Genomic DNA, 26,981 nt, shown 5'->3' on the forward strand with positions numbered 1-26,981 from the left:
TGAGCTGAAGAATAAACAGGAAGTAAAAGATAGCACCAGTGAGTGCAGAATTGGTCAGTTCTATAAGAGCTTCTCTGTGATGGAAGAGACACAAAATTGGACAGTAAGAGATATAGAATTAATTTTTTTTTTAGGGAAAAGAGTTAGAATTGCAGCAAAGTCAAGGACAGTCAAGAGAACGTCATGTGGCTAGAGATAGGAAGAAGGTCCTGGTTACTGATGCCATAATCTGAGAATTGCTTCCAGTGCCCAGGATCCTCAAAGAGATGGACTTTTGAGAGGTTCATGTCTCTTAGAACTGGGTCATTTACTTCGCACATGTAAATTCAGCTGTCAGTAACATCTGCCTCTCCTGGTTCTGGTCTCTGCCTTGCAGGTCTCAGCATATCCATTGCCAGAACATCGCAGCACAGCTCTGGCTAATCAGGCTGCCATGCTGTATGTGATTCTCTACTTTGAACCTTCCATTCTTCATACCCATCAAGCAAAAATGAGAGAGATAGTAGACAAATACTTTCCAGATAATTGGGCAAGTATTGCTGTTAGTCTTTTATTCTCTATAATAAGCTTGTTGGAGAACTGATTTTTTTCCATCCTTTTGCCTATAAATCTAATGTTGAAATAATGAAACATAAATTCGCTTAAGTAAAATTACTTTAAGTTTGCTGAGAATATTACAAATCATAGCATGAAGGAATGAATAAGTAAAATTTCCTGAAGCACCTATTTGTGTTTTTTTTCTTGAATACTCTCAAGGTAGAACAACCATGTGTTAAAATGGATCTTGCTTTAGCTACTGAGAGTGCAACTAAGTTACATAAGCGTTTGTCTTAGGAATCTAAACTAGCAGAATTTATCTAATTTGTCATTTTGTGAATGGGAATTGTGCTTTTATAAGTTTTATCTGTAAGCTAATGTGGGCTCTTAAGGTTTACGTTACTGCAGGGATGAGCTTATAACTTTTTAAACATATTTCACTTAAAAATATTAATTCTTAAAAATTTAAAACTGACAGTGTACTTAATATGTATGAAACATTTTCTTTGCACGTAGAGGTTTGAACAAAGCATAGTGAGTTGGATCACATTTTCAGGGACCAGATTTTATTTCACTCCTTACCAACTTTTGAGCCACAGACTATCTGTAATGAGGGACCTGATTGAGGAGCTTTGCTGTCGAGAAGAACAGCCTACAATTAAAAGATGATGCTTCCTGTCCACAAATGAATCATACCCATGAGCTGGGAGATGAGTAGCCAAGAGGAAAACTTTTGAGAGAGTCTGGCTTCATTTGCCTAAGTTTTAAGAAAGAAGTTCTGACTATAATACTATACTCGAAATACTTTTAGCATTAAAGAAGGTCAAAGTCCAATTACGTGATATTTACAAGATATATTCCTGAGAAGATACCCTGGCATACTGAAAATAAAGGAATTTTAAAAAATATACCCATAAAAAGCCAATGAGGTTAATACTATACTGCAAAGAATTTTAAAGAAAAATATTAATAGGGATAAAGAGGGATTATATATAACTTTTAAAAGAAATGTGAAACATAAGGCCACTCTTCTCACAAAAATTTGTGAGACAAGTTTAGTTTGATTTTTAAGAGTATAAATTTGAGATGAAAATAATTGGGAAAACCACTACTCTGGTCAGAGTCTCTGCTTTTCTCTCCCCTTTCATTTTTCTTCATCTAGGAATCTTACAAACAGCAGTTTGAAAAGAAAACCTTGTTTTCGTTATTTTCCCATGAATAGAGTCATGGGTATGTATATAATACAACATGTAATAGTCACTCTTGTTTCTAAGCACTCATAAGTAAAATCACTTCCCTGTATATTTGAAAAGTCTTGGTTTTTCACTGGAATGGCATTTAAACTTGAAGGAGTGGGTGATGTCTCCTATAACTTTGTATTTTCCCAGCCCCTTGCCTTGGAGTGAGTAGGTGTTTAAGAAATACTGAATAAAGGTCTCTTCTTTCAGGTAATTAGTATTTACATGGGGATCACGGTTAATCTAGCAGATGCTTGGGAACCTTACAAAGCTGCAAAAACTGCTTTAAACAATACCCTGGACCTTTCAAATGTCAGAGAACAGGTAGGTTCTGATTAATCATGAGGATTCTCAACTATACGCTTATGTAATGGGGTGGGAAATGAGCTAAGTAGATTTCCCAAGCGTTTGGAAGATGCCTGTGTAGATATTTTAGTGCAATGATTAATGAAAGGGGAATTTTGAACATTGAAGTAAGAGATAATTATAGATTTTTAACTTATGTGAGCTCTATAAATGGGAGATTTGGGTCCTAAGGAAGATTCAACACCCTAAGATGAACTAGTGTGGCATCTGGCCACAGGTGACTTCATTTACTCGTCTTAAAGACTGTGTCCTCATGGACAGAGCTCCTTTCCCCAGAAACCAGAATTTTAATGTTTTCATCAGTAGGATTGAGTGTTGAAGGTGGTAACTGGATGTAGACAGTCAACCCTTTCACTGTAATTTACACTCATCATTTCTGGCATGTGAAGTAAGCACCAAAACCAAAATAAAGACAGTCATCTCCTTAAAGTTGAAATGGCTACATTCTGTCTCTCTGATGAACCAAGGCAGAAGGAAATACCTAAGTAAACAAAATAATCAAAACAAAATCTTTTTCATGGGGCACATACTTGATACTGCTCAACAGTGATGGTCTTCCTCAGCCTGGCTGTCTGAGTTTTTGAGTTTGCAAGTGTGAACAGAGTGATATTGACTCAAGGAGCTTCAGCATGTTTTATTCAAACAAATAAAATTCCATAAATAATGCACAAAATAATTTCAATTTTGGCATATTTCCCAGAAATATATTAGAGAAAGTGGCGCTTCCATGCTTTCCGGCCTCAGAGCATTAATTTTTCATAACTAAAATTCCTTTCCAAAATCACATCTTCTCATCCATGACATTGCAAGTTCTTAAGAAGCTTCTAATGACACATCTTGTGCTTATTTTAAACTAACCTGACAAGGTTGATGGTGTCTGCCATTCAATTCTTGCTTTAGGAAAGCAGAGTGACCAGATTTCCACACAAGGTCGGTCAATTTTGATGTGCTGAGGTGTATTTTATTAAGCTCTTGTGTGTACAGACTCATCTTTTGAGTGTTCTGCCTGCTCTAGCTCCTTTGTCAATAATGATAGGAAGAACAAGCAATTTAGCTTCTGCCTTTGTGTCTCTTTACATCCAAGTTAAGAGAAGCAATGCCAGGAAAAAAATGTTCCAGTTTTCCAATTTACATCTGAAGACGCCAATACTCAGAGGTTAAATCCAAAGTAATACCAATATTTCTAGATGTTTGCCTCTCAATTCTAAGTCCAGGGCTTTTTTCGAAAATGTCCAATAGGGACTTTCCTGGTGGTCCAGTGGCTAGGACTCCACACTCCCAATGTTGGAGGCCTGGTCTGGGAACTAGATCCTGCTTGCCCCAACGAAGATCAAAGATCCATTGTGCCGTAAATGAGACCCAGTGTAGCCAAATAAAAACAACTTTTAAAAAAATAAAGAAGGAAAAAGCCCCAGATGTCCAATAAACCACTTGCCTTTGTTGTTGTTGTTGTTCAGTTGCTCAGTCCTGTCTGACTCTTTGTGACCCCAAGGACCGCAGCGCATCAGACTTCCCTGTCCTTCACTGTCGCCCAGAGCTTGCTCAGACTCATGTCCTTCAAGTCGGTGATGCCATCCAACCATGTTGTCCCTTCCTCTTCCTGCCCTCAATCTTTCCCAGGATCAGGGTCTTTTCTAATGAGTCAGCTCTTCGCATCAGGTGGCCAAAGTATTGGAGCTTCATTTTCAGCATCAGTCCTTCCAATGAATATTCAGGATTGATTTCCTGTAGAATGGACTGGTTTGATCTCCTTGCTGTCCAAGGGACTCTCAAGAGTCTCCTCCAACACCACAGTTCAAAAGCATCAATTCTTCAGCACTCAGCCTTCTTTATGGTCCAACACTCACATCCATACATGACTACTGGAAAAACCAAAGCTTTAACTAGACGGACCTTTGTTGGCAAAGTGATGTCTCTGCTTTTTAATACACTATCTAGGTTGGTCATAGCTTTTCTTCCAAGGAGCAAGTGCCTTTTAATTTCATGGCTGCAGCCACCATCTGCAGTGATTTTGGAGCCTGTATGTTATTTGTCTCATATATATTACTTATCCAGGGATTCATTTGAATATGATTCACTTTCAAGGTGATTCTTTCTGTGAAATGTTATTCAGGTTTTCTTTTCCTTTTCACAGGCAAGCAGATACGCTACTGTCAGTGAAAGGGTGCACTCACAAGTGCATCAATTCCTGAAAGAAGGTTACTTGAGGGAGGAGCTGGTTCTGGACAACATCCCGAGGCTTCTGAACTGCCTGAGAGATGGCAACGTCGCCATCCGATGGCTGATGCTTCATACGGCGGACTCAGGTAACACACAAAAGGCATGACCATGTGTATCACTCCATATATAGGCGTGCCAAACCCTGATCTGCCGTGTGATGCCAAGTGGTTTAGCCCTTGAATGAGAATCAAGTTGCTTCTGTAAGGTGGTCATTTTTATGTCAGTTTGGACAAAGCGGGGGCCCACCTGAACAGCCCCTGTGCCTGGCAGGTCCTGTTAGGTGCTTGGGAGTGTGAGGACACCTACCTCCCAGGCTCGAGGAGCTCGTCACTGGTCAGACTGGGAAGATCAGATGTCTACCCATGAAAAAGTGTAGCTGCAAATACAGATAGAATAAAGCCTTCCCACCTCACCCTTCCAAAGATGTCCATGGCCTAGTCCCTGGACCCTTCGGGCATGTTATATTACAGGGCAAAGTGGATTCAAGTTGCAGATGGAATTGATGTTTCTATAATCAGCTGGCCCTCAAGTAAGGAGATTATCCCAGTGGGCCCAGCGTACTTACAAGTATCCTTAAATTGGGAAGAGGGAGCAGAAGAGTCAGAACTAGACAGATGGCATGAAAAAGACTGAGGAGGTCCCTGCTGGCTTTCAAGATGGAGAGGGCCACAAGCCAAGGAGTACAGGCAGCTTCTAGATGCTGAAAAAGACCAGGAAACAGTTTCCCCCTGGAAATCACACAGCCCTGCTGGTACCTTGATTTTAGCCCAGTGAAGCCCAGTCAGATTTCTCACCTCTGGAATATGAGAGAATAAATTTGTATCATGTTAAGCCACTAAGTTTATGGTAATTTGTTACAGCAGCAATAAGAAGCTAATACAGCTAAAGGGCCAGGCCAGCACCGAAGAGCCAGATATGTAAAACAGACATTTGGTGGGGATTTGAGTCCGGAGTCCAGAACAGGAGAGAAACATTGCTTGGGGTGGAGGAGTGGAGGAAGGCTCTTCACGGAAGGCAGGAGCTGACCAGCCCTTGGTATGATTTCACAGTAAAAAGCAGAAAAAAATCTAGACTGGAGAAATGACCGAAGAAAGGACAGAAGGAAGGACAGAAAAAATGTGGGCCCACTTTGCTGAGGAACTGGCTAGATCAGGGTGCTTAATTAAGATAGATGAGATTTTAATTTTTTCTGGGTCATGGTTAGTCCTATTGGATACCCTTTTGTCTGGCAAGGGAGTTTCACAGATCATGTAAAACACTTCCACAGAGTCCATAAGCCCATGACTTTGAAACTGCTGGTTTACTGGTCCTACTTAGGTTGGACCAACACCTGAGCTTATTCAGAGCCAACACAGTTCCTTATACTTATTTTTAATAAATGCTTGATCATTATTAATTACTAATGAGTTCCCTCATCCAGAGTTGCACACTCCTTCGCCTAAGAGTGATGTCATTCAGCAGTCCTGGAAAGCCAAGGCTCTCGTTTTTGTTTTTCACTCAACAAATTTTTGTAGAGCATCTACCCTAGTCCTACTTTCAGTACCTCCTAGTTTTTTTCAGGTGAGATTGTCTCTCAAAAAAAAAAAAAAAACTGTCCATGCCAGATGATTCTGTATCTTCCCAGGGTAACATGGTAGATCCATCTCCCAGCCCCTCCGGGCAAGATGCCCTCGACACTGCCTCTAGCTGCCACTGTCTCTGCTTCCTGTGAGTGCTCAGCCGTGAGAAGAGCAGGTGGACTTCTCATCCTTCAGCTCTTCGAAAACATGGGGAGTCTCTCCTCAGCCTTCCCTCTTCACACTAGAAATGACCAGCTTCTTAAATCCTTCACATGAATGCTGCTTTCCAGTTTTGTTTTTGTTTTTCATCATTTTGCTTCTTGACCTCTCTCCATTTACCATTTAATCACAGCATGAGTCTCAAGGCCAAAGTTTTTAATCATCTCATGGACTAATCTTTAACTAGTCAAGTTTATGTTTTACTTAAAATCCAGTCCTAATTTGAGAATTTTGCTACATTGACTCAGCTTATAATCTTCTTTACCATAAGTCTTACATTCAGAAGCATGTAAACAACTCAAGCCCTCACTTTATCCCATCATAAAGCCAACTTTGGGTTTCTAGTGACTCAGCCTCCTCTTTGTCTTCCGACGACTGTGCCTAATAGCCGTGCCTGTGTTCTGGAAGCCAGTGGTCTCCTGGATTTGTGCCCCTGCCAGCGACCGGCTCAGCTTGCCAGAGTTCTATGCTTTTATCTTCAGCCACATCTGTTTTCCATTTCTGAGCTGGCAATTATCTGATCTGATTGCACAAGGTCAGAATTTACCAGAAACAAATGATTTGCCTATCTGGTTGTGAGTCATACGTGGGAAAACTAACTGCTTATTTAGCTTTTATGCTGTTTTGGTCATGGTGTGCAGAAAGGAAGGTGTATTTCTCATATTCCCTCCTGTTAACTCACTGGAGCTAATTGTTAATGCACAGTGATGCTTCCTTCCAAAAATGAAAGGAAATTAATATCAGATTTTGTGTTAAATTAGAGTTAATAGAAAAACAAATGGAACTCCTTACAGGTTGGGTTGTTTTTTGGTTTTTTTTTCCTATTTTGTTTTTGTTTGTTAAGTAGGCAAACCTGAAGCTGAAAAATGGTCTGTGTGTGATCAATGTCATCAGTTCCAATATATTTCTTCCTAGGGAGTTCTGGAGAATGCTTGGTAAATCAGAACTCTGCAGTTTCCCATGAAAACTGAGCCCTTCTCCAGGTTGTCATGAGTCTTTTCCTGATGGAGTAACTTGGAAATCAATACATAAAGCAACCTTGCTCAAGCTTCACCATAACTGAAGCACCAAAAACACCTGTGATATGTGCTTGCAAAGCGTGGTCATTCTGTACATGCCGGCCATCCTGGGATGCCGGCAGGAGGACGCAGAAAGCCTAAACAAGCACAGTGATACTAGAGCAGCTGTGAGGGGCCTGGAACCTTAATGGCTATGAACTCTCCGACAGTGTTTATTGTCTTAAAGGCTTTTTGTTTGTTTGTTTGTTTGTTTTACTTTACAATGTTGTATTGGTTTTGCCATACATTGACTTGAATCCGCCATGGGTGTACATGTGTTCCCCATCCTGAACCCCCCTCCCACCTCCCTCCCCATCCCATCCCTCCGGGTCACCCCAGTGCACCAGCCCCAAGCACCCTGTCTCATGCATCGAGCCGGGACTGGCGATTCCTTTCACATATGATAATTTACATGTTTCAGTGCCATTCTTCCATATCATCCCGCCCTCGCCCTCTCCCACAGAGTCCAAAAGACTGTTCAATACGTCTGTGTCTCTTTTGCTGTTTGCCATACAGGGTTATCGTTACCATCTTTCTAAATTCCATATATATGCATTAGTATACTGTATTGGTGTTTTTCTTTCTGGCTTACTTCACTCTGTATAATAGGCTCCAGTTTCATCCACTTCATTAGAACTGATACAAATGTATACTTCTTAATGGCTGAGTAATATTCCATTGTGTATATGTGCCACAGCTTAGACACGTGTACCCCAATGTTCATCGCGGCACTGTTTATAATAGCCAGGACCTGGAAGCAACCTAGATGTCTTAAAGGCTTTATTTTGACTTTATTTGCAGTCTGAGTAGCTTTTAAGTATAAATATTTTACCCTATCCTATTTTTTCCTTTCATAACATAAATAATTGACCCCATAAATCACTTTCAGCAAATATCAGTATTTTTTATTCTATATACTTTTTTAACATGTTTATTTTGTTTGAAATGATTTATCTTGGTAACTGATACACTGACCAGGAAATCAAAACATCTGGTGGCTTATGCCTGGGTCAGTCACTACCTGATTTTGTGACCTTAGCCTAGTAGCCATACACTCTCCAGGTCTAGGTGGTGGATAATCCAGAAAGCTCTGAGTATCAGCCATGCCTTTACAAAGAGCATGAGAATGGTCTCAGGCCTGGTTCTTCTGGTTTGAACTTGCCCCATCTCTGTGTGGTGACCCTGCTCCCCTTGTTGTGTCGGTGGTCCCTGAGGACATCCCAGGTTCCTTGCCTAACTAGGCTCAGCATATGTACTTATGCTGTGATTTGCAACAGGAGAAAGATAGAAGGCGCAATCGGCAGAGGGCACAGGTGTCTGGGGTGAAGTCTAGAGGAAACGGGGCACAAGCTTTCAAGAGTTCTCTCCCAGCGGAGTCACTCAGGGTGCATTTAGTTCCCCTAGCAATGAGTTGGGACAGCATGTGTAAAATGTCAACCGGGGAAGCTCATTACAAACTCTGTGTCCATGCTTTTTATTAGGATGGGGGTGGGGGACTCATCAAGACAGCCTCTACCTGGCAGGTACCAAAATTCCAGACTCCCGGAAGGAAAGCAGGTGCACATCATAAAACACATTGTTTGTACAAAGAGTTAAAGCATGGTGGACCATTCTTATCCATTCTCAAAATGGTGGGAACCCTTCCAAAATCCAAATTCCCGAATGCCAGCCAAGAGCCAACCTTGCAAATAGGCCTTTTTGAAGATGGCGGTCTCAGGCCTGCTGTGTTAAATCTTTTCTGCACACCTGTCTGTAGCTGAATGGCAGAGATCAGTGCCCAACACAAAGCAACTTCAAACAGACAGGACACGAGGAGGCCACCTACTTAGGAAATAGTGCCAGAAGGCTCGACCCATCATTAGTGCCAAAAGCATGGACAGTCGATAATAAACCAACCTCAGGATACTTACAAAATTTGGAAACACTGTTCTCACTTTGCTTTTTTTCATTCAGCAGTATATCACGATGACATTCTGTGTCAGATTCAGTGTTATAGTTAGCAGTTCAATTGTACTGCCTCCAGCATAGATGTAATATAATTTATTTTACCATCCATCATTGATATACATTTTGCTTATTACTTTTTAAATGCTTAAAAGAAGGGAAATGAAAGTATTTAAGAATCCATCTTACTTATTATAGGTATTTTCTATGCATTTAGTAAATTGGAAACTCTTTTCTCCCCGTGTCTAGCCTGTGACCCAAACAACAAACGCCTTCGTCAAATCAAGGACCAGATTTTAACAGACTCTAGGTACAATCCCAAGATCCTCTTTCAACTGCTGTTGGATACCGCACAATTTGAGTTTATACTCAAAGAGGTAAAAATATTGAATAAGTAACCACCAAAATCTTTTCTTAATGCTTAAGTTTTTTTTTTTGAAATTAGGGTTTTGTAACTGTGTGTTTGATTCAAGCTAAAGATTCTAGCTGTCTGAGATAATTCTTATTTTCAAAGGACGGGATTAAACATTTAACAGGTATTTAGTCTCTACTGTCATTTAGGGATACAGTGATGGGGGAAAAAATGTCCCGAATTATGGAGGTTACAGTATAATGAGGAATGTGGATAGTAAACAGAGAATTACACAAATGAAAACGTAAATAAAAGCTGAGGTGTGTGCTCTAAAGGAGAGGAACACAGTTCTCCACCTAAAGCAGAGGACCTGTCCTAGCTTTCATAACTTCCCTGAGAAGGGCAGCAAGAGCTATTGAAGGAAGCTGAGAAAGGGGCCTGCCAGAGTTAGCTGAGACAAAGCTGGGGAGCCTGATGGAGAACATTGCACGGGAGGACAGACTCTATCTCAGTCCTCTTGGGTAGAGAAGAGCCTGGCCAGTTCAAGGGCCTGAAAGATCAGCTGGCTGGAGGGGAGAGAATACAACAGAAAGGTGTTAGGAAGCGAGGTTGACAGGTGGGCAGGAGCCAGCCTGTGCTGGTCCTTGCAGGATATTAGTCTTCATCTTATAAGCCATGAAAACCCATTGGAAAGGCCTAAAGAAGGTGGTAGTTTGCATTTAAACAAGGTTGACCTAAGGACTTTAGGGATTTGAGTTCACAAAAGGAAATTCTGTGCTGGTTTTACTCCTTAAAAAGGCCCCATGGGCATAATTGGGCTTCCCTGGTGGCTCAGATGGTAAAGAATCTGCCTGCAATACAGGAGACCTGGGTTCGATCCCTGGGTTGGGAAGATCCCCTGGAGGAGGGCATGGCAACCCACTCCAGTATTCTTGCCTGGATAATCAGAGGGGCCAGGTGGGCTACAGTCCATGGGGATGCAGAGAGTCAGGTATGACTGAGCGACTAAGCACATCACATGGGCATGATAAAAATGGCAGACACCTGGGGTGTCCAGGTTTTACAAAACTTTGGGGGTTTGGATCAGGTGGCCTCTGGAACTAGCCCCAGACCTTGAAGTTCACTCAGAACCAACACTCACTTTGCCTAAATTAGTCTGAGAGCCGCCGTCTGAGATGATCTAGCTTTTTTACCCCCCAATTTGTATAAAGTAGTGATGCTTAAGAGATGGCATCAGAATGATGTTGATTTTAGGTACCTGTTTTTATAATAAACTGGGTTTGACTCAGGCTTTCTTAGTAAAATGCCTAAGCTGGATTTTCTCTTAAAAATCAGTAAATCTCTTCTGTCTCTTCAACAGATGTTCAAGCAAATGCTTTCAGAAAAGCAGGCCAAATGGGAGCATTACAAGAAGGAGGGTTCAGAGCGGATGACGGAGCTTGCTGATGTCTTTTCAGGAGTCAAACCCTTAACCAGAGTGGAGAAAAATGGTAATTGCCAGAGAGGAAACATCAGTGTGTTTGAAATGTGTACACAGTTGATTAGAAACCAGCGGAGTAAAAAGTCATTATTGCGTTGTCAATGTGTGCTGGAATGTTGCTGATGAAGATCAGAAGTTTAGTTTTGGCTGCCCTAGCCTTGTGCTGCCTTCGAAAATCTCATATTCTCTCTCAACTTCAGGTTTCTTACATATGAAATAAGAAATTGGGGGTTAAATGGGGCTTCGTATACTCTGTTTCAGAAATAGTATTTTATAGAGTCATAATCCTCCACCTACCACCACAGTATGCAAAGCTAGTGCCTTTAGCGTGTCATTTTATGTGCATTGGGGGAGGTGAGACCTTTCATCATCCTCTCAGAAGGATACTTCTCCCAAGAATATTATTAATGACCACTAACAGATGATACTTAGGAGTCTTGTGTGCCAATCCTGTTGGGTTCTTTTTCACTGACGCACCTGCCATCTAGTGGCACGAGAGGGGACCTGCAGACTGCTTTGAAACAGTGTGTGTGTCTCAGTCCCTCAGTCTTTGCAGCCCCATGGACTGTAGCCCTCTGTCTATGGGATTTTCCAGGAAAGAATACTGGAATGGGTTGCCATTTCCTCCTCCAGGGGATCTTCCTGACTCAGGGATTGAACCTGTGTCTCCTGCATTGGCAGGTGGGTTCTTTACCATTGCACCACCTGAGAAGCCCAACAGAGCCACAGCTTAAGTTTCACTTTGACAATTTTGATCTTGCTTTATTAGGAAATTATAACTACAGGAAAATTGTAGTAGCACTTCTAACTTTTGTATAGATAGGATCCTTTCAAATTGCCCCTGAAAGCCCATTCTGAGTTTTAAGGTGACAAATTAAACTATTTTTTCTGAGACTTGATATTTAACTGTCAGATTTATTTCTGATAAAGTTAATTATACAGTAGAATTGGTTAATAGTATAGATTTTTATTAAAAAATGTAACTCTGCTGTTCATAGTATAAACTTGTGATTACTGTATTTGGCTCTTGTTGATTTATTTGATGCTGAATGGTTGATCCAAAATATATTTCCAAATTCTGTTATTATTCCTACTGAAGCTTCCCTGGTGACTCAGCTGGTAAAGAATCTGCCTGCAGTGCAGGAGACCTCGCTTTGATCCCTGGGTTGGGAAGATCCCAAGGAGCAGGAAATGGCAACTGACTCCAGTATTCTTCCCTGAAAAACTTTATAGACAGAGGAGCCTAACAGACTACAGTCCATGGGGTCACGAAGATAGAGCAACTGAGTTCACACACACACAAGTAAAAGCAGTCTGCAGGTCCCCTCTTGTGCCACTAGATGGCAGGTGTGTCAGTGACGGAGAACCAACCAGGATTGGAACACAAGACTCTTAGGTATCATCTGTGTTAGTGGTTATTAATATTCTTGTGAGAAGTAGACTTCTGAGAAGATCATGAAAGTTATTCCCTCCTATTGAAAAAAGTTGACCAGTTTTGATGATATAATATAAATTGGCAACAGGTTTCACAGGTCACCCTAGTGTATCTTAAAAAAACAAAGAACCTCCAGTACCAGTCTAACCAGATAAGTTGTCTAAAATCAGGCACATTTCTCTATTCTAGTCTCTTTTAGATTCTTATAAAATATAAATCTTGTTTCAAGATCATTCAAAACAATATACTGTACTTTTTCTGGCTGTATAGCATATTTCAGCTTAGGAAGTACTTTCACAAATATTTCTTGTTTGATCCTTACAACCCTGTGAGATAAACATCTTTATCCTTATTTTATATATACAGAGACCAAAGCTTTAAAAAGTAATCAGTAGCCAAAGGTACAGAGCCTGGATCTCAGCCATCACCTCAGACTCCAAATTTTTTGTTCTTTCTTCTACAGCATAGCTGTCCTTTGGTCCTACCAAAAAAAAAAAAAAGTTTAAAATTGCAACTAGTTTTCTTCATGTCATGTCAGTTTTTTTTTTTATTGGAGTGTAATTTCTTTACCATGTTGCGTTAGTTTACGCTATACAACAAAGTGAATCAGCTGTATGTGTCCCTATATCCCCTCCCTCCATGACCTCCCTCCCACCCTATGTCAATTCTTTTTTTTTTTTAATACTTTTACTTTTTTTTTTATTATGGTGGGTCTTCGTTGCTGCACAGGCTTTTCTCTAGTCTGGTGAGTGGAGGCTACTCTAGTAGCTGTAGGCACATGGGTTTAGTTGCTCAGTATGTGGGATCTTCCCAGATCAAGGATCAAACCCATGTTTCCAGCATTGGCAGGTGAATTTTTAACCACTGAGCCACCAGGGAACCCAGATGTCAGTTCTTAAAATAACTTAGATTATAAACTTTTAAGTGCTTTTATTAAAGTGAAATCATTCCATTGATGACATACCAAAAAACCTTTAGCTAATTAACTTGGTGAGGTGAGAAGAGCAAAGGCTTTGACTCTGAACAGTTTGCACACCCTGGCTCTTGCATTAAGTGACTCTAAGCCACAAAGGCTCTTCATATCTCAAGGTATCAGCATTCTTATCTGAGAAATGGCTTTTAATTCCACTCCATAGATTTTTGTGACGGTTAGATGAAACGAAGCTTAAACCCTTGCCTGATACACTGAGCGTCTCAGAGCGTGTTAACAGTACTCACCATCTCTGCCTTAAGAAATGCCAGCTGGTTTGTGAGTGCAAATGGCGCCCCCTAATCCATTCAGACTCCCCACAGCTCACCACTCACACATCACTCTCCTACACGTTGGTACCACTTTGCCCTCCAAAACGGGCCATTGCCCTTTTGCCCCAAAGCTTCTGCTGTGTCTGTCTCTTCATCTAGAGACAAATAATCCCTCTCCCCCTCTGCCCCTGCAGACCTTTACCCATCCTCCCAACTCTGCGACAGTCCTTTAGTTCCTCCCCGACCCCTCCCCTCCCCCACTGCCATCTTTGCACCCTTTCTGCCAGGTGTTATAAACTCTCTGTGTAGAAAGTTTCATCACTTTTACTAGGTCATATGCCCCAGGCATTTTTGTTGTTACAATTTGGAGAATTCCTGAGAACAGTTGATAGATACATAGTAGAAGCTTTGTCAGAACTGGACTTGTGGAAAGATTATTAAAGTCATAGCCACTGCTACAGGTGTTCTAGGATTTCAGTAGTCTTTTCTTGTTTCGATATTAATAGAAAATCTTCAAGCTTGGTTCAGAGAGATTTCAAAACAAATATTATCGCTAAATTATGATGATTCTACCGCCGCGGGCAGAAAAACTGTGCAGCTAATACAGGCTTTGGAAGAGGTAAGGAAAGTCTTTAAATGACAGTTCTTGGATCATGAACCATACTTTTGACCTACACAGCAGTCCTGGAAACATATTTAAGAGACTATTTCATCAGAAGTAGAAGCAGTGTAAGTGAATATATTCACTGTGATATTATATACAGTGCCCTAAAATTGGGAAAATAACTAAATGATAATAAGAGAATGGTAGTGAAATTTATGATATTTCAACTTGCAGAAACATGTATATAGTCTTGAAAAACTAATCATGAAGACAATATAGAGACATTGGGAAAACTATGATAAGGAGGTAAAAACAAATTTCCATTATATGCACCATTTTTAGGTTTGTAAAAAATGTGTGCCTTGGGGAAAACCTAGAAAAAGATACACAAATATAAAAATAGTTGTATAATGACCATATGCTTAAAAATGATGTGTTTTCTTTTCTGGAAAAGAAAAGTTTGTTTTTTGTCTACTGAAAAATGATTGTCAAAAGAGGATCTTACCTCCACACCTTTAAAACTTGTATGTTTAACCAGGAAAATAAACAAAAGCATCAGAACAATAAGCATATACTCTATTATCTAAAAAAAAAAAAAAATCATCCATCCTCACCTAGAACCCTGTCCAATTGATATGTATGCATTAATGCTTTTCTTATAAGCTCTTTCTTATTTTTGCAAGGGTTTTAGGATGCTCACTATTACGCAGCATAGTATAATGCTCCATTGTTAGCATGCCAGTTTCCATAACCATTCCGGAACAATTATTCACTTGTGCTGTTTCTATTTTGGTTGTTTTTGGATTTTCTAGTTGATAGTACAACTATAAACAACTTTATAAATCTGGGGTGCTTTTCTCTTTTGCATTATTTCTTTTGGCATGTAGTGCATGCCTGTTGAATTATATACTTTAAAATGTCAGAACACTGTGGAATCATTATTTATTAAAGAGTTCATCAAGAGAACTTAAAATGTACAAGTGCCCACTCCTTGGTTGTGGCATGACTTATTTTGTTTTTTAGCAAGTCAGCAAATCTGCAGAATTAGAATTTTCCAGTATATATTTATTGATATTGAAGTGGAAAATGGGAGTATTTGCTTATTATGTTATATGTGTATGGAATAAGAAATAGTGGAACATTTTCTAATTCTAGAAATATATGCATTGTTTTCTGACTTGGCTTGTACATTTCTGAAATTATAATTTGAAATTAAAATTTTGCCAAGAATGTTAGTTAAGTATTGCGCTTTATTTGAAGTGTTTTCAAAGGAAAATGAACACCATGCAGGCCGTCCAGAATGTTAAAATCCAGTGTGTTTATGTACCTCAGGTTCAAGAATTTCACCAGCTGGAATCAAATCTGCAAGTGTGTCAGTTTCTTGCTGATACTCGCAAGTTTCTCCACCAAATGATCCGAACCATTAACATCAAAGAGGAGGTCCTGATCACAATGCAGATCATTGGGGACCTTTCTTTTGCTTGGCAGTTAATTGACAGGTAATGTGGACAACCTGACGTTAGTCCTTGATGGAAGCCACTGTGAACATCATCTTACCACTGATATCTTTTTGCAGTTTCACATCTATCATGCAGGAGAGCATAAGGGTGAACCCATCCATGGTCACTAAACTCAGAGCTACATTCCTCAAGGTAAGCAAGTAACAGTAAGATCACATTTGCAGTTTCCGAGCAAGTGTTGACCTTCATTTTTACCTCATTCATTAATTCAGTCCAAGATGTCATCCTTTTAGAAACTTGGACAATTTTAAGTATTTTTATAGACTGAAAACTTTTAGCAAATTTTTCATGAGTGTGTAGTTGGCAAAAGATATGAGAAATAAAGTTTAAATTCATAATAGATGTTGGAATGTTTTACAAAAATTGTTTTTAATGAAGAAATCGATTTTTTATGTTTTACCAATATACTAAAAATGTACATCCTTTATTCCCTAGACATGAATAAAATCCTTTTACTTATTCACTTAAAAAAATTCTTGTTGAGCTTCTGCTATATTCTAGGCTCTCCTGTAAAGATTAGGGAAGGGGACTTTGTTGGTGATTCAGTGGTTAAGACTCCAAGCTTCCAATGCAGGGGACATGGGTTCAATCCCTGGTCAGGGAACTAAGATCTCACATGCCACATGGTTCAGCCAAGAAATAAAATTAAAAAATAAAAAGGTTAGGTAATAATGGTGAACAAAATAGGCATGGATTGGCCCTTCTCTCAAGGTAATTTGATTTAGTGATAAATGGACAAATAATTTACTCAATGTCTTCTGATGAAATTACCATATATATCAAGTCTGAGGGGCACTTTCATATTTTAACATTTCTGTGACTGAGATAGGTTGTAGATGATGGCATACTGTAATTTAGTTGTCAGAATGTGTGGGTTTTTTTTTTTTTTTTGAGCAGTGCATCTAATAATGGCACTTCTTACAAGCCATATCATCTTAGATTAGACTCAATGTGGTAGTCCATCAATCAGAATGTCCGATCTCCATGGAGAAGCAGCTGCCTTCTGTAGCTCAGTGCTCAAACTTGAGTGTCCAGGATAATCACCTGGAAGATGGTTAGTAGCCCAGATTGCCGGGCCCCACCCCCCGGAGCTTCTGATGAAGTAAGCCTACGTGGGGCTTGAGAATCAGCATCTCTAACAAGATCTCAGGTGATGCTGATGCTGCTGGCCCAGCGACCACAACTTGAGAGCCACTACCGTAGCAGATAACAGTTGTCATTTTACATTATAACCTTGTCAGAAACTGTGAACTGATGAAGTTCAGTCATTGTTGCTGTCTTTTGAGCAAAGCCTAGGAGCTTCATTGTATGTTACCGCTTCTAGAAAGAGAGATTTCTAGGACTTTTTGAAATAGGGAGACAGTGGTGTCTTATTTTCCTTCCAGCTTGCCTCTGCCCTTGACCTGCCCCTTCTCCGTATTAATCAAGCAAATAGCCCTGACCTTCTCAGCGTGTCTCAATATTATTCTGGTGAATTGGTGTCCTATGTGAGAAAGGTAAGAAATGCATGAAGGTGATACTTATTTTAATGGCAAACTAACTGCTATTTTAAATACAAATGATGTGCTTGGTGCCCTGAAAAAAGTACACCTGTTATTCTTTTCCCTTACTCCTTTTTTTTATTGAAGTGTATTTAATTTATGATGTATTAACTTCAAGTGTGCAGCAAAGTGATTCAGTTCAAGACCTTGCTCTGTAGTAGGTCCTTGTTGTTTATCTGTTGTATACATAGTAGTTTTATATACTTTTCCTTAATTCTTAATTTGATTCCAGAAATTTTCAATACCTGAAAATAAATTTATTCTTACTGGTACTGTGGATGTGCAGATATGTTTTTACTTTCAAAGAACTTGTATACTTATTTTTTAAATGGTGATGGCATTAACCCCTATTTTATAGGTGTAGAGATTGAGAAACTTAGATCTTGGTAGAGTCTTCAAAGTCACAGCTGGCAACTGTGACTAATTGGAACTTAAAGTTTTCAGGAGAATTTTGGTCCTTGTTTCAATAACTTATGGTGTAACTTAGAGCCACACAGGCCTGGATTCAGAATTGTCCTGTGTCACATACTAGCTGAAGGCTCTATAGCCATGAGACCTAACATCTCTGAATTTCAGCTTTTGAAAAATTTATAATGTGGGAGTGATACATCTTTTACAGCATTTCTATGAGAATTAGCTTTATATCCTGTGAGCAATTTGTGTTTGAAGGAACACAGCCCTGTGCCCAAGAGCAGTTACTAAAATAATGCTGTGAGAGCCCCCAGCATCCTTTCCTGCAGATGCAGGGCTTTTTTTTTTTTAATACATGGACACCCTTTTTACTGTTGTCCTAGCATCTGTCAACTAAAAGAGAGAAAATAGGAGGTTCACTTGTTTTTCCTCTTTTCCCTTTCACTAAAGGTGTTGCAGATTATTCCAGAAAGCATGTTTACTTCCCTTCTAAAGATCATAAAGCTTCAGACCCACGATATCATCGAAGTGCCCACCCGGCTGGACAAAGACAAGCTGAGGGACTATGCTCAGCTTGGCCCACGATATGAGGTGGCGTGTCCCTTTAACATCTGCCTTTTGATTTTTAACCCCCAAAACCATGAAATAGCACAACTCTGTGTCACCTGCCATGTCCCCAAGATCCCCAGATCAGTTCTGATTTATTTTTCTACACACTCAATGATAACCAGGCTTTGATATCTTAGTGCAGTCTTACCTTCATGCTTTATAATGTCCTGGTATCATTCAAGGCCTCACCTGCCTGAATGTTCTCAGAGGGAGTGGAACTTAGTTGGTCACTTTTCTTTTGAATGGTCTTGGTTCATGAATCAGTGGTTCAAAATAATCCATATTCCATGAACAAAGTAATCCATATACCATAAACCACTTTAGACAGGCAGATATTTAAGGCCATTCCACAAGTAAGCAGTCTCAGAAGTAGTTCTTCCCAAATGCCTGTGCTTTTCTTTCTCCCTCAACTTAGAGACCTGAAAAATAAAATTGAGTAAAATTTAAAATGTGATAACCAGCATCGATTTCACATCCTCTGACACAACTCCAGAAGTTACATTAGGCATTGAGATCATCAAGCTCAGAATTTCCACATTGATTCTAACTCAAGAATATAGCCTCAGTCAACCTTTTCAGTGTCTCCATGAGCCTTTTGATTTTGGGAGGTATCTTCTATATCACTGAGTCCTGCTTTCACCTAATGTGTGAAATACTGAGGCCCAAAGAAGGGGAAATGGTTGATCAAAGGGTAAAGAATGATTGAACATCTGACTCAGTCACCCGGTAGGTCTGACAGTGGTCAACACCCCAGAGCCTCATTTCTGACCAGGACATATACACGCAGATGCCTTCAAGCTACATGCTTGTTCTCTTGTCTTTGCCCTTTCAGAACTATTACCAATTATTTTAGCTTCCCATAGAAGTGATGGGTCTTTTATGAGAAGTACTTCATTAACCTCTTTTTCTTTGTTGAAGGTTGCCAAGCTTACTCATGCTATTTCCATTTTTACTGAAGGCATCTTAATGATGAAGACAACTTTGGTCGGCATCATCAAGGTAATGGTCTTAATGTGGCCTGGTAGTAAGCCTCTCTGTCATTTGGATTTTTGCAGAATTTATCCTGTGGGGGTAGTGTCATCATCTTATGCCCTTTACTATTTCACATGCAGTGTTTCATTTTCATTTTACTCACTTATGAACAGAGAAAGAGAAAGCATTATTTTCCTCATTTTTCACAATACCCAGGAATTCCTAAACGCGAAGAAAAAATTTTTTATTGAATTTTTGTAATAACAAAACAAAATAATTAAATTCCCTTAGGCAGAGTAGCTTGCTTACTTGATCACTTACTATCTCTTTCCTCCTTGCCTACAACCTTTCTTTCTCTTTAATGTTTTTATACTGTACCCCAGGTGCAGAGAGCTGAGATCATGGTAAACCTCTGACCATAGGCCATTGCCATCACCAGTACATGCAAGCTCCTCTCTTACTTTTTTCTTTCTCTTCTCCTGGATACCCACCCCCAGACCCCATAACACCCACTCTGTTTGATTTCTGTCCATAAATATGCAAGTCTCCTTATTTTTAGCAAGTAGTATTATTTTATGTGTGCACATTTTTGATTTCTCTAAATCATATTCTGCTCCAAAGCCTCATTCTTTTTCTAACATTTCTCACTAGTTATTGCTTTCAGAATTTATTTACGTTGTAATGAGGTTGTTGGTTACTTCTTACTGCTACAGAGAATTCCACACTTTACTTAGCTGTTCCCCAGGGTACAGATGCTGCTCATTTTCGTACCTGTGCTTCCTGTTATCATCAGCAATGTCAAGACGAGCATCTCTGAACATATCCCCACGTAGGCCTGTGCAAGAATTGCTCTGAAGTCTGCCTGCCCAGGAGTAGGTCAGAGTCTTAGGACACATTTGTACTTACCTTGTCTCAGTACAGCCAGATTGCCTCCTCACATGACTTGTTTCCTGTGTTTCTACCCCCATTTTGGCCAATACTAGCCATGATCCGCTTCCTAATTTGTGTTCTCCAAACGGGTCTAAAGTGGTATATCATTGCTGTTTTATTATAATTTGTAATCCTAAGATGACTAGTGGATGCACCCACTCAGTTCGTGGTGCTCTTATTTATTTTTCCATTTATCTGACATCAGTAGAATCTTAACATTTCCAATTTTCTAAAGAATTTTCATTGAATTGCTATAACATTTGTTTTAATGAAATCCAAGAAAATATAGGAAATGAACCTAAAAGAAACAGAACTTTACTATGTTGTTTCTAGAAATGTAGTAAAGAAATACCATTCTAGCCCTGTAGTATTAATAGACTCTATTAAACATGCTTTAGGCCTGATGCCAGTTTAAGTCAGTTGATATTCAGACAGTACACAGACAGGTTATCACTTCTCACTCATCTTTATGTGATGATACATCCTAGGACCAAATTAGTCTTAAATGCAAAGTGACTAGTTGGATGTAATAAAACCTAGTAATTAGCAATAATTATCAAAGGAAGGACTGCTTAAGAAAAATGTAAATCTCTTACCAGAATCTTTCACTTAATTAGCGCAAGTATGTTAGTGTTAGTTGCTCAGTCATGTTGGACTCTTTGCATACCTAGGACTGTAGTCCGCCAGGTTCCTCTGTCCATGGGATTTCCCAGGTAAGAACACTGGAGTGGGTAGCCATTCCTCAAGGATCAAACCCAGGTCTCCCGCATTACAGGCAGATTCTTTATCATCTGAGTCACCAATAAGTGCAAAGGGAATGTCATCTTGACGTCCTTTAAGCTTACATTGTCTCTGCCAGTTTAACAACTCAGGGCTTTATGTGGGATCCCATGGCCTTCGGTAATCTGTAAACTTTGAATGTTATTGATCTATTTCAAACCCTTTCAAAGAGTTCTAACTCATTTTAGTTAATATGAGTTAAAACAAGTGAGATATACACAGATACACATATAATGTCCATTGTTAGATGTAACCAAAATAATAGAAATAACCTAAGCATTTTATGAGTGAGAGAATGGCTGAATATATCATGGTGCAGTCACACTGTGGATTGCTTTCCTGCCATTCAAAAATAACTTACCACTAGGAAATTTCCAAAATGTAAAGTGGAAAAGCAATTGCAATATACAACATGTAGTATATATATGTACATACTGGGTTAACCAAAAATTTCATTCAGGTTTTTCATAATGTCTTACAGATAAATCTTAGGACTAAATTGGTCCAGATGAACTTTTTGGCCAACCGAATATTTTGATCCCACTTAGACATTTTTTTCTTGGTAGATAATTGCTTTACAATATTGTGTTGGTTTCTGCCATACATCGGCATGAATCAGTCACAGGTGTACATCTATCCCCTCCCTTCTGAACCCCCTTCCCATCTCCCACCCCTTTAGGTTGTCACAGAGAAATGGGTTGAGCTCCCCATGTCACACAGCTAATTCCCTCTTGCTGTCTTACATATGGTAAGGTATATGTTTCCAGACTATTCTCAATTCATCTCACCCCTGCTTCCTGCACTGTGTCCCCAAGTCTGTTCTCTACGTCTGCCTCTCCATTGCTCCCCTGCAGATACATTCACTGTATGGCCACCATGGAGAACATTATGGAGATTCTGTAAAAAATTAGAAATACCACATGACCATTTAGATCTTTTTAATTAAATATATTTAAGAACAAATACATACATAAGTTAATAGAGAAGGGTCTGGAGGATCCACGTGAAAACTTAACTGTTGTTAACCACAGAAGGTAGACAGAACCGCAAGGAGGGAGCTGTGTGAAAGGGTCCTTCCCTTCCCTGTGAGCGCTCCGCAGGTTGGTGGAAGCCTGGGGAGAATGGGAAGGGCTCTTTAAGACCATGAGATTCATGAAAACATTGAACTCTTTTTCATGAAATCTGTTTTTATAAGGGCTGTTTCTTTGGAAATTTCATTTTACCTGCTTGAATTTGTTTTCATTGACTGTATTTATTTATAATTTACACTTTTCTTGTGAAATACAGCATAGATGCCTAAAGCTACAGAAACAATTGTGTAGCTTGATGAGTTAGTGTGAGATAAAGACCACTCACTCCCACCACCTCTCAAGCCCAGAGATATAGTTCAGCTAACTGCCACCCCAGGATCCTCCTCGTGGGCCCTGACCTAATCCCAGTCTCTCTGTTTGTAGTTTTATTATCCTAAAGTAAATCTCTAGATACTTTAGTTCATATTTTCCCATTTTTTAAAAAAAATGTGTCTTTTAAAACTGATTTACTCCTCAGATTCCTCCTTCATTCCTTTCTTTCCTTACAGTTTGTCTGTTGAAGAACTCAAGGTCTTGACCTGTTGTTTCTCCTCAGTCTGGCTTTCGATGACTGCCTGATCACAGTGTAGTCCAATAAGTTCCTCTGGCTTTTGTATTTTCAGCAACTTTTTCATTGCAGTTATCTTCCTTAAATTTTAAATATCATCAAATCCAGATGGAACCCATCAATTGTCTTTATGACTTTTTTAAATAATACGTCTTGACAAATTAAAAGAAACATGTCTTAGAGAATTCAAAGGACTGTATTAAAACTATTTGATGTTTTATAGATTTGACAGGAGACTTTTAGGGAATAACAAAAGCTTTCTCATTATAGAAAAAAAGAATCAGCAAAATAAGCTATAGAATTAAATAGCAGATTTCTTTCCTATTTTATCTCCCTAATTACAAACAGCATCCTGAGATTACTGAGAGAAAAAAGAATTGTTGAATCTGCAGAGGTCCAACCCCAAGCTTGATTTTGCTCGTATGATTATAGATGCCCTTAGATAACTTCCAGATGAGAGATGCGCCCTGAATTCCAGTGCAAGCTATTCAGTCCACCACCTCTTCCTGGTGATAAGAAAAGGCACTCTTAATGAAATGATCAAAATATGAGGCCATTTAAAACTTTCCATACCCACCATCTTTGAAATGACATGTAAAATTATCATGAATGTTGCTGAGATAAATTAAGTCCTACTGAGGTGACAGGTTCTAACAATTCTATCTGAGCTGCACAAGATCAAAGAGGGGCAGGAAAGGGGGAAAAAAATTGTAATCATTTAGGATTGAGGTAGGGAAGTGCTCCCCTACAGATTCTGGAGACTGTCTTTCCTCTGTGTTTCTTCTAGACCGAGCTTTTCCTAACTAACATTTAATGCTTTTCAATTTGCATTTAGGTGGATCCAAAACAACTGCTGGAGGATGGAATCAGGAAGGAGCTTGTTAAGCGTGTTGCTTTTGCCCTTCATAGGGGTTTGATCTTCAACCCCCGAGCCAAGGTACCCAATCATCAGAATGAGTCTGTCCTTGCCCTTGACTCAACTTGCAGAATGTTCTAGAATGTCATTTTGAACACGAGGAAGACCTTTCTTCCTATCTAACATATATCTACTGTATCATATTCAGTACAATGAGCTAATGTGTTTTTTGATCCTATCTTTTTTTTTATTTTGGTGGGGTTTTTTATTAATTTATTTAATTGAAGGATAATTACTTTACAGAATTGTGTTGGTTTCCAAACATCAATCAACCATAGATAGACATATGTCCCCTCCCTGTTGAACCTCCCTCCTACCTCCCACCGATCCCACCCTTGATCCTATCTTATAAGAATTCATATTATAAGAAAAAAACCCTTTTTAAAATCAGCCCTTTCCTTCAAGTTTAAGAATTAAACTGATATTTATGACTCCAGGTTCTTTCTCATAGTGAAAAGAATTTGTTAAGCCTAAAGCAGATTGGAAAGGCTGTAATTTTTTTTTCTTTTGCTTGCTCTGCTAGAGAATATGATCATTTTTCTCAAGAGAGAAAAAACAGGCCTGAAATTTATATCTGAAATCACATCAGTAAATTCAATTTAATTAAGGTTAGAGTCATCAAATGATGAGAGAAATCACTGATACTCATTTTTTACATTCTTTTATATGAGGCTTTCTTCCCAAGTGAATGAAATATACTCTTTATTGGATGCCTGGCGTAAATTACCACTCACTCTAAATGAGGTAGGAATAAGTATTTCCAGCGCTGTCCTCAGCTGTCAGTGTGGTCTCTCACTTGGGATTTCCTTGACAGTCTCACGTAGGTGTTAGCCGTTGACAGACTGTGCCAGTATAACAGGTTTCTGTCTCTTCTTTCACACAGCCGAGTGAACTGATGCCCAAGCTGAAAGAACTGGGAGCCACCATGGATGGATTCCATCGTTCTTTTGAATATATTCAGGACTATGTCAACATTTATGGCCTGAAGATTTGGCAGGAAGAAGTATCTCGTATTATAAATTACAATGTGGAACAAGAATGTAATAACTTCTTAAGAACAAAGGTATCTAAACAGATTTTAATATTCTTGACTATATATCACTTCTGACATGCCCCAAACCTCAGGAATGCCAACAACAAATGCTTAAACAATTACTAAAACTCCGTAACCACCGCAGAGTCACAAATACCTTCAGAGTAACTTCAGGAGCTGTGAGGGTTGCCGAAAGGTTTCTGTGACCATACTGACCTCGCCAAGTTTACTGTCCTTAGGAGAAAGCAGACTTAATTACATGGCTACAGAATGAAACCATCTAGTATAGTCATTATAAATCAGGTACTCAGGAGTTCCAAAGACGTAAGAGCTCATCTGGGTTTGATCAGAGTATATACCTAAGAGCAGAATTGCTGGGTCATTTAGTAGTTCTGCATTTAACTTACAGACCACCAAACTGTTTCCCACAGTGCCTGCACCATTTGTTCATTCCCACCAGCAGTGTCTGAGGGTTCTAGGTTTTCCACATCCTCGCCAATACTTGTTTATTTCCTCTTTTTTTCTTTTTAATTATAACCATCCTAGTGAGTCTGAATGGTATTTTATTGTGGTTTTGATTTGCATTTCCATCATGACTAATGATGTTGAGCATCTTTTCATGTGCTTATCGACCATGTTATATCTTCTTTGGAGAAATATCAAGTCCTTTGCCTATTTTTTATTGGATTATTTGAGCACCACATTCTTTTTGTTGTTGTTGTTTTTTGTTTTTTTTTTCCCCAATTATTTTTATTAGTTGGAGGCTAATTACTTTACAACATTGTAGTGGTTTTTGCCATACATTGACATGAATCAGCCATGGATTTACATGTGTTCCCCATCCTGAACCCCTCTCCCACCTCCCTCCCCATCCCATCCCTCTGGGTCATCCCAGTGCACCAGCCCCGAGCACTTGTCTCATGCATCCAACCTGTACTGGTGATCTCTTTTACACTTGATAATATACATGTTTCGATGCTGTTCTCTCAGATAGTCTCACCCTCACCTTCTCCCATGGAGTCCAAAAGTCTGTTCTCTACATCTGTGTCTCTTTTACTGTCTTACATATAGGGTTATCATTACCATCTTTCTAAATTCCATATATATATGAGTTAGTATACTGTATTGGTCTTTATCTTTCTGGCTTACTTCACTCTGTATAATGGGCACCAGTTTCATCCATCTCATTAGAACTGATTCAAATGAATTCTTTTTAATGGCTGAGTAATATTCCATGGTGTACATGTACCACAGCTTCCTTATCCATTCGTCTGCTGATGGGCATCTAGGTTGCTTCCATGTCCTGGCTATTATAAACAGTGCTGCGATGAACATTGAGGTACACGTGTCTCTTTCAGATCTGGTTTCCTCGGTGTGTATGCCCAGGAGTGGGATTGCTGGGTCATATGGCAGTTCTATTTCCAGTTTTTTAAGGAATCTCCACACTGTTCTCCATAGTGGCTGTACTAGTTTGCATTCCCACCAACAGTGTAAGAGGGTTCCCTTTTCTCCACACCCTCTCCAGCATTTATTGCTTGTAGACTTTTGGATAGCAGCCATCCTGACTGGCGTGTAATGGTACCTCATTGAGGTTTTGATTTGCATTTCTCTGATAATGTGTGATGTTGAGCATCTTTTCATGTGTTTGTTAGCCATCTGTATGTCTTCTTTGGAGAAATGTCTGTTTAGATCTTTGGCCCATTTTTTGACTGGGTCATTTTTCTGGAATTGAGCTGCAGGAGTTGCTTGTATATTTTTGAGATTAATTCTTTGTCTGTTGCTTTGTTTGCTATTATTTTCTCCCATTCTGAAGGCTGTCTTTTCACCTTGCTTATAGTTTCCTTTGTTGTGCAAAAGCTTTTAAGTTTCATTAGGTCCCATTTGTTTATTTTTGCTTTTACTTCCAATATTCTGGGAGGTGGGTCATAGAGGATCTTGCTGTGATTTATGTCGGAGAGTGTTTTGCCTATGTTCTCCTCTAGGAGTTTTATAGTTTCTGGTCTTACATTTAGATCTTTAATCCATTTTGAGTTTATTTTTGTGTATGGTGTTAGAAAGTGTTTCATTCTTTTACAAGTGGTTGACCAGTTTTCCCAGCACCACTTGTTAAAGAGGTTGTCTTTTTTCCATTGTATATTCTTGCCTCCTTTGTTGAAGATAAGGTGTCCATAGGTATGTGAATTTATCTCTGGGCTCTCTATTTTGTTCCATTGGTCTATATTTCTGTCTTTGTGCCAGTACCATACTGTCTTGATGACTGTGGCTTTGTAGTAGAGTCTGAAGTCAGGCAGGTTGATTCCTCCAGTTCCATTCTTCTTTCTCAAGATTGCTTTGGCTATTCGAGGTTTTTTGTATTTCCATACAAATTGTGAAATTA

The 26,981-nt window shown here is 39.4% G+C and overlaps 1 protein-coding gene across 2 annotated transcripts in view; it reads left to right on the forward strand.

Annotated features, from left to right (window-relative positions):
• WASHC5 (WASH complex subunit 5) overlaps positions 1 to 26,981 on the forward strand; it is a 55,815-nt gene that overhangs the window by 11,591 nt on the left and 17,243 nt on the right. For both annotated transcript variants that reach the window (XR_006336309.1, XM_043879229.1), the window contains exons 7-19: positions 377 to 529; positions 1,986 to 2,099; positions 4,276 to 4,447; positions 9,391 to 9,518; positions 10,854 to 10,983; positions 14,157 to 14,269; positions 15,587 to 15,753; positions 15,831 to 15,906; positions 17,160 to 17,270; positions 18,177 to 18,317; positions 19,254 to 19,334; positions 23,491 to 23,592; positions 24,455 to 24,634. Coding sequence is in view for 1 of the 2 variants with exons in the window: in XM_043879229.1 (XP_043735164.1) it covers positions 377 to 529; positions 1,986 to 2,099; positions 4,276 to 4,447; positions 9,391 to 9,518; positions 10,854 to 10,983; positions 14,157 to 14,269; positions 15,587 to 15,753; positions 15,831 to 15,906; positions 17,160 to 17,270; positions 18,177 to 18,317; positions 19,254 to 19,334; positions 23,491 to 23,592; positions 24,455 to 24,634 (1,668 nt within the window). In the remaining variant the exon portion in view is untranslated. The remainder of the gene's footprint in view (positions 1 to 376; positions 530 to 1,985; positions 2,100 to 4,275; positions 4,448 to 9,390; positions 9,519 to 10,853; positions 10,984 to 14,156; positions 14,270 to 15,586; positions 15,754 to 15,830; positions 15,907 to 17,159; positions 17,271 to 18,176; positions 18,318 to 19,253; positions 19,335 to 23,490; positions 23,593 to 24,454; positions 24,635 to 26,981) is intronic.

This window comes from Cervus elaphus, chromosome 21 (genome assembly GCF_910594005.1).
Source record: "Cervus elaphus chromosome 21, mCerEla1.1, whole genome shotgun sequence".
Taxonomy (NCBI): Eukaryota; Metazoa; Chordata; class Mammalia; order Artiodactyla; family Cervidae; genus Cervus; species Cervus elaphus.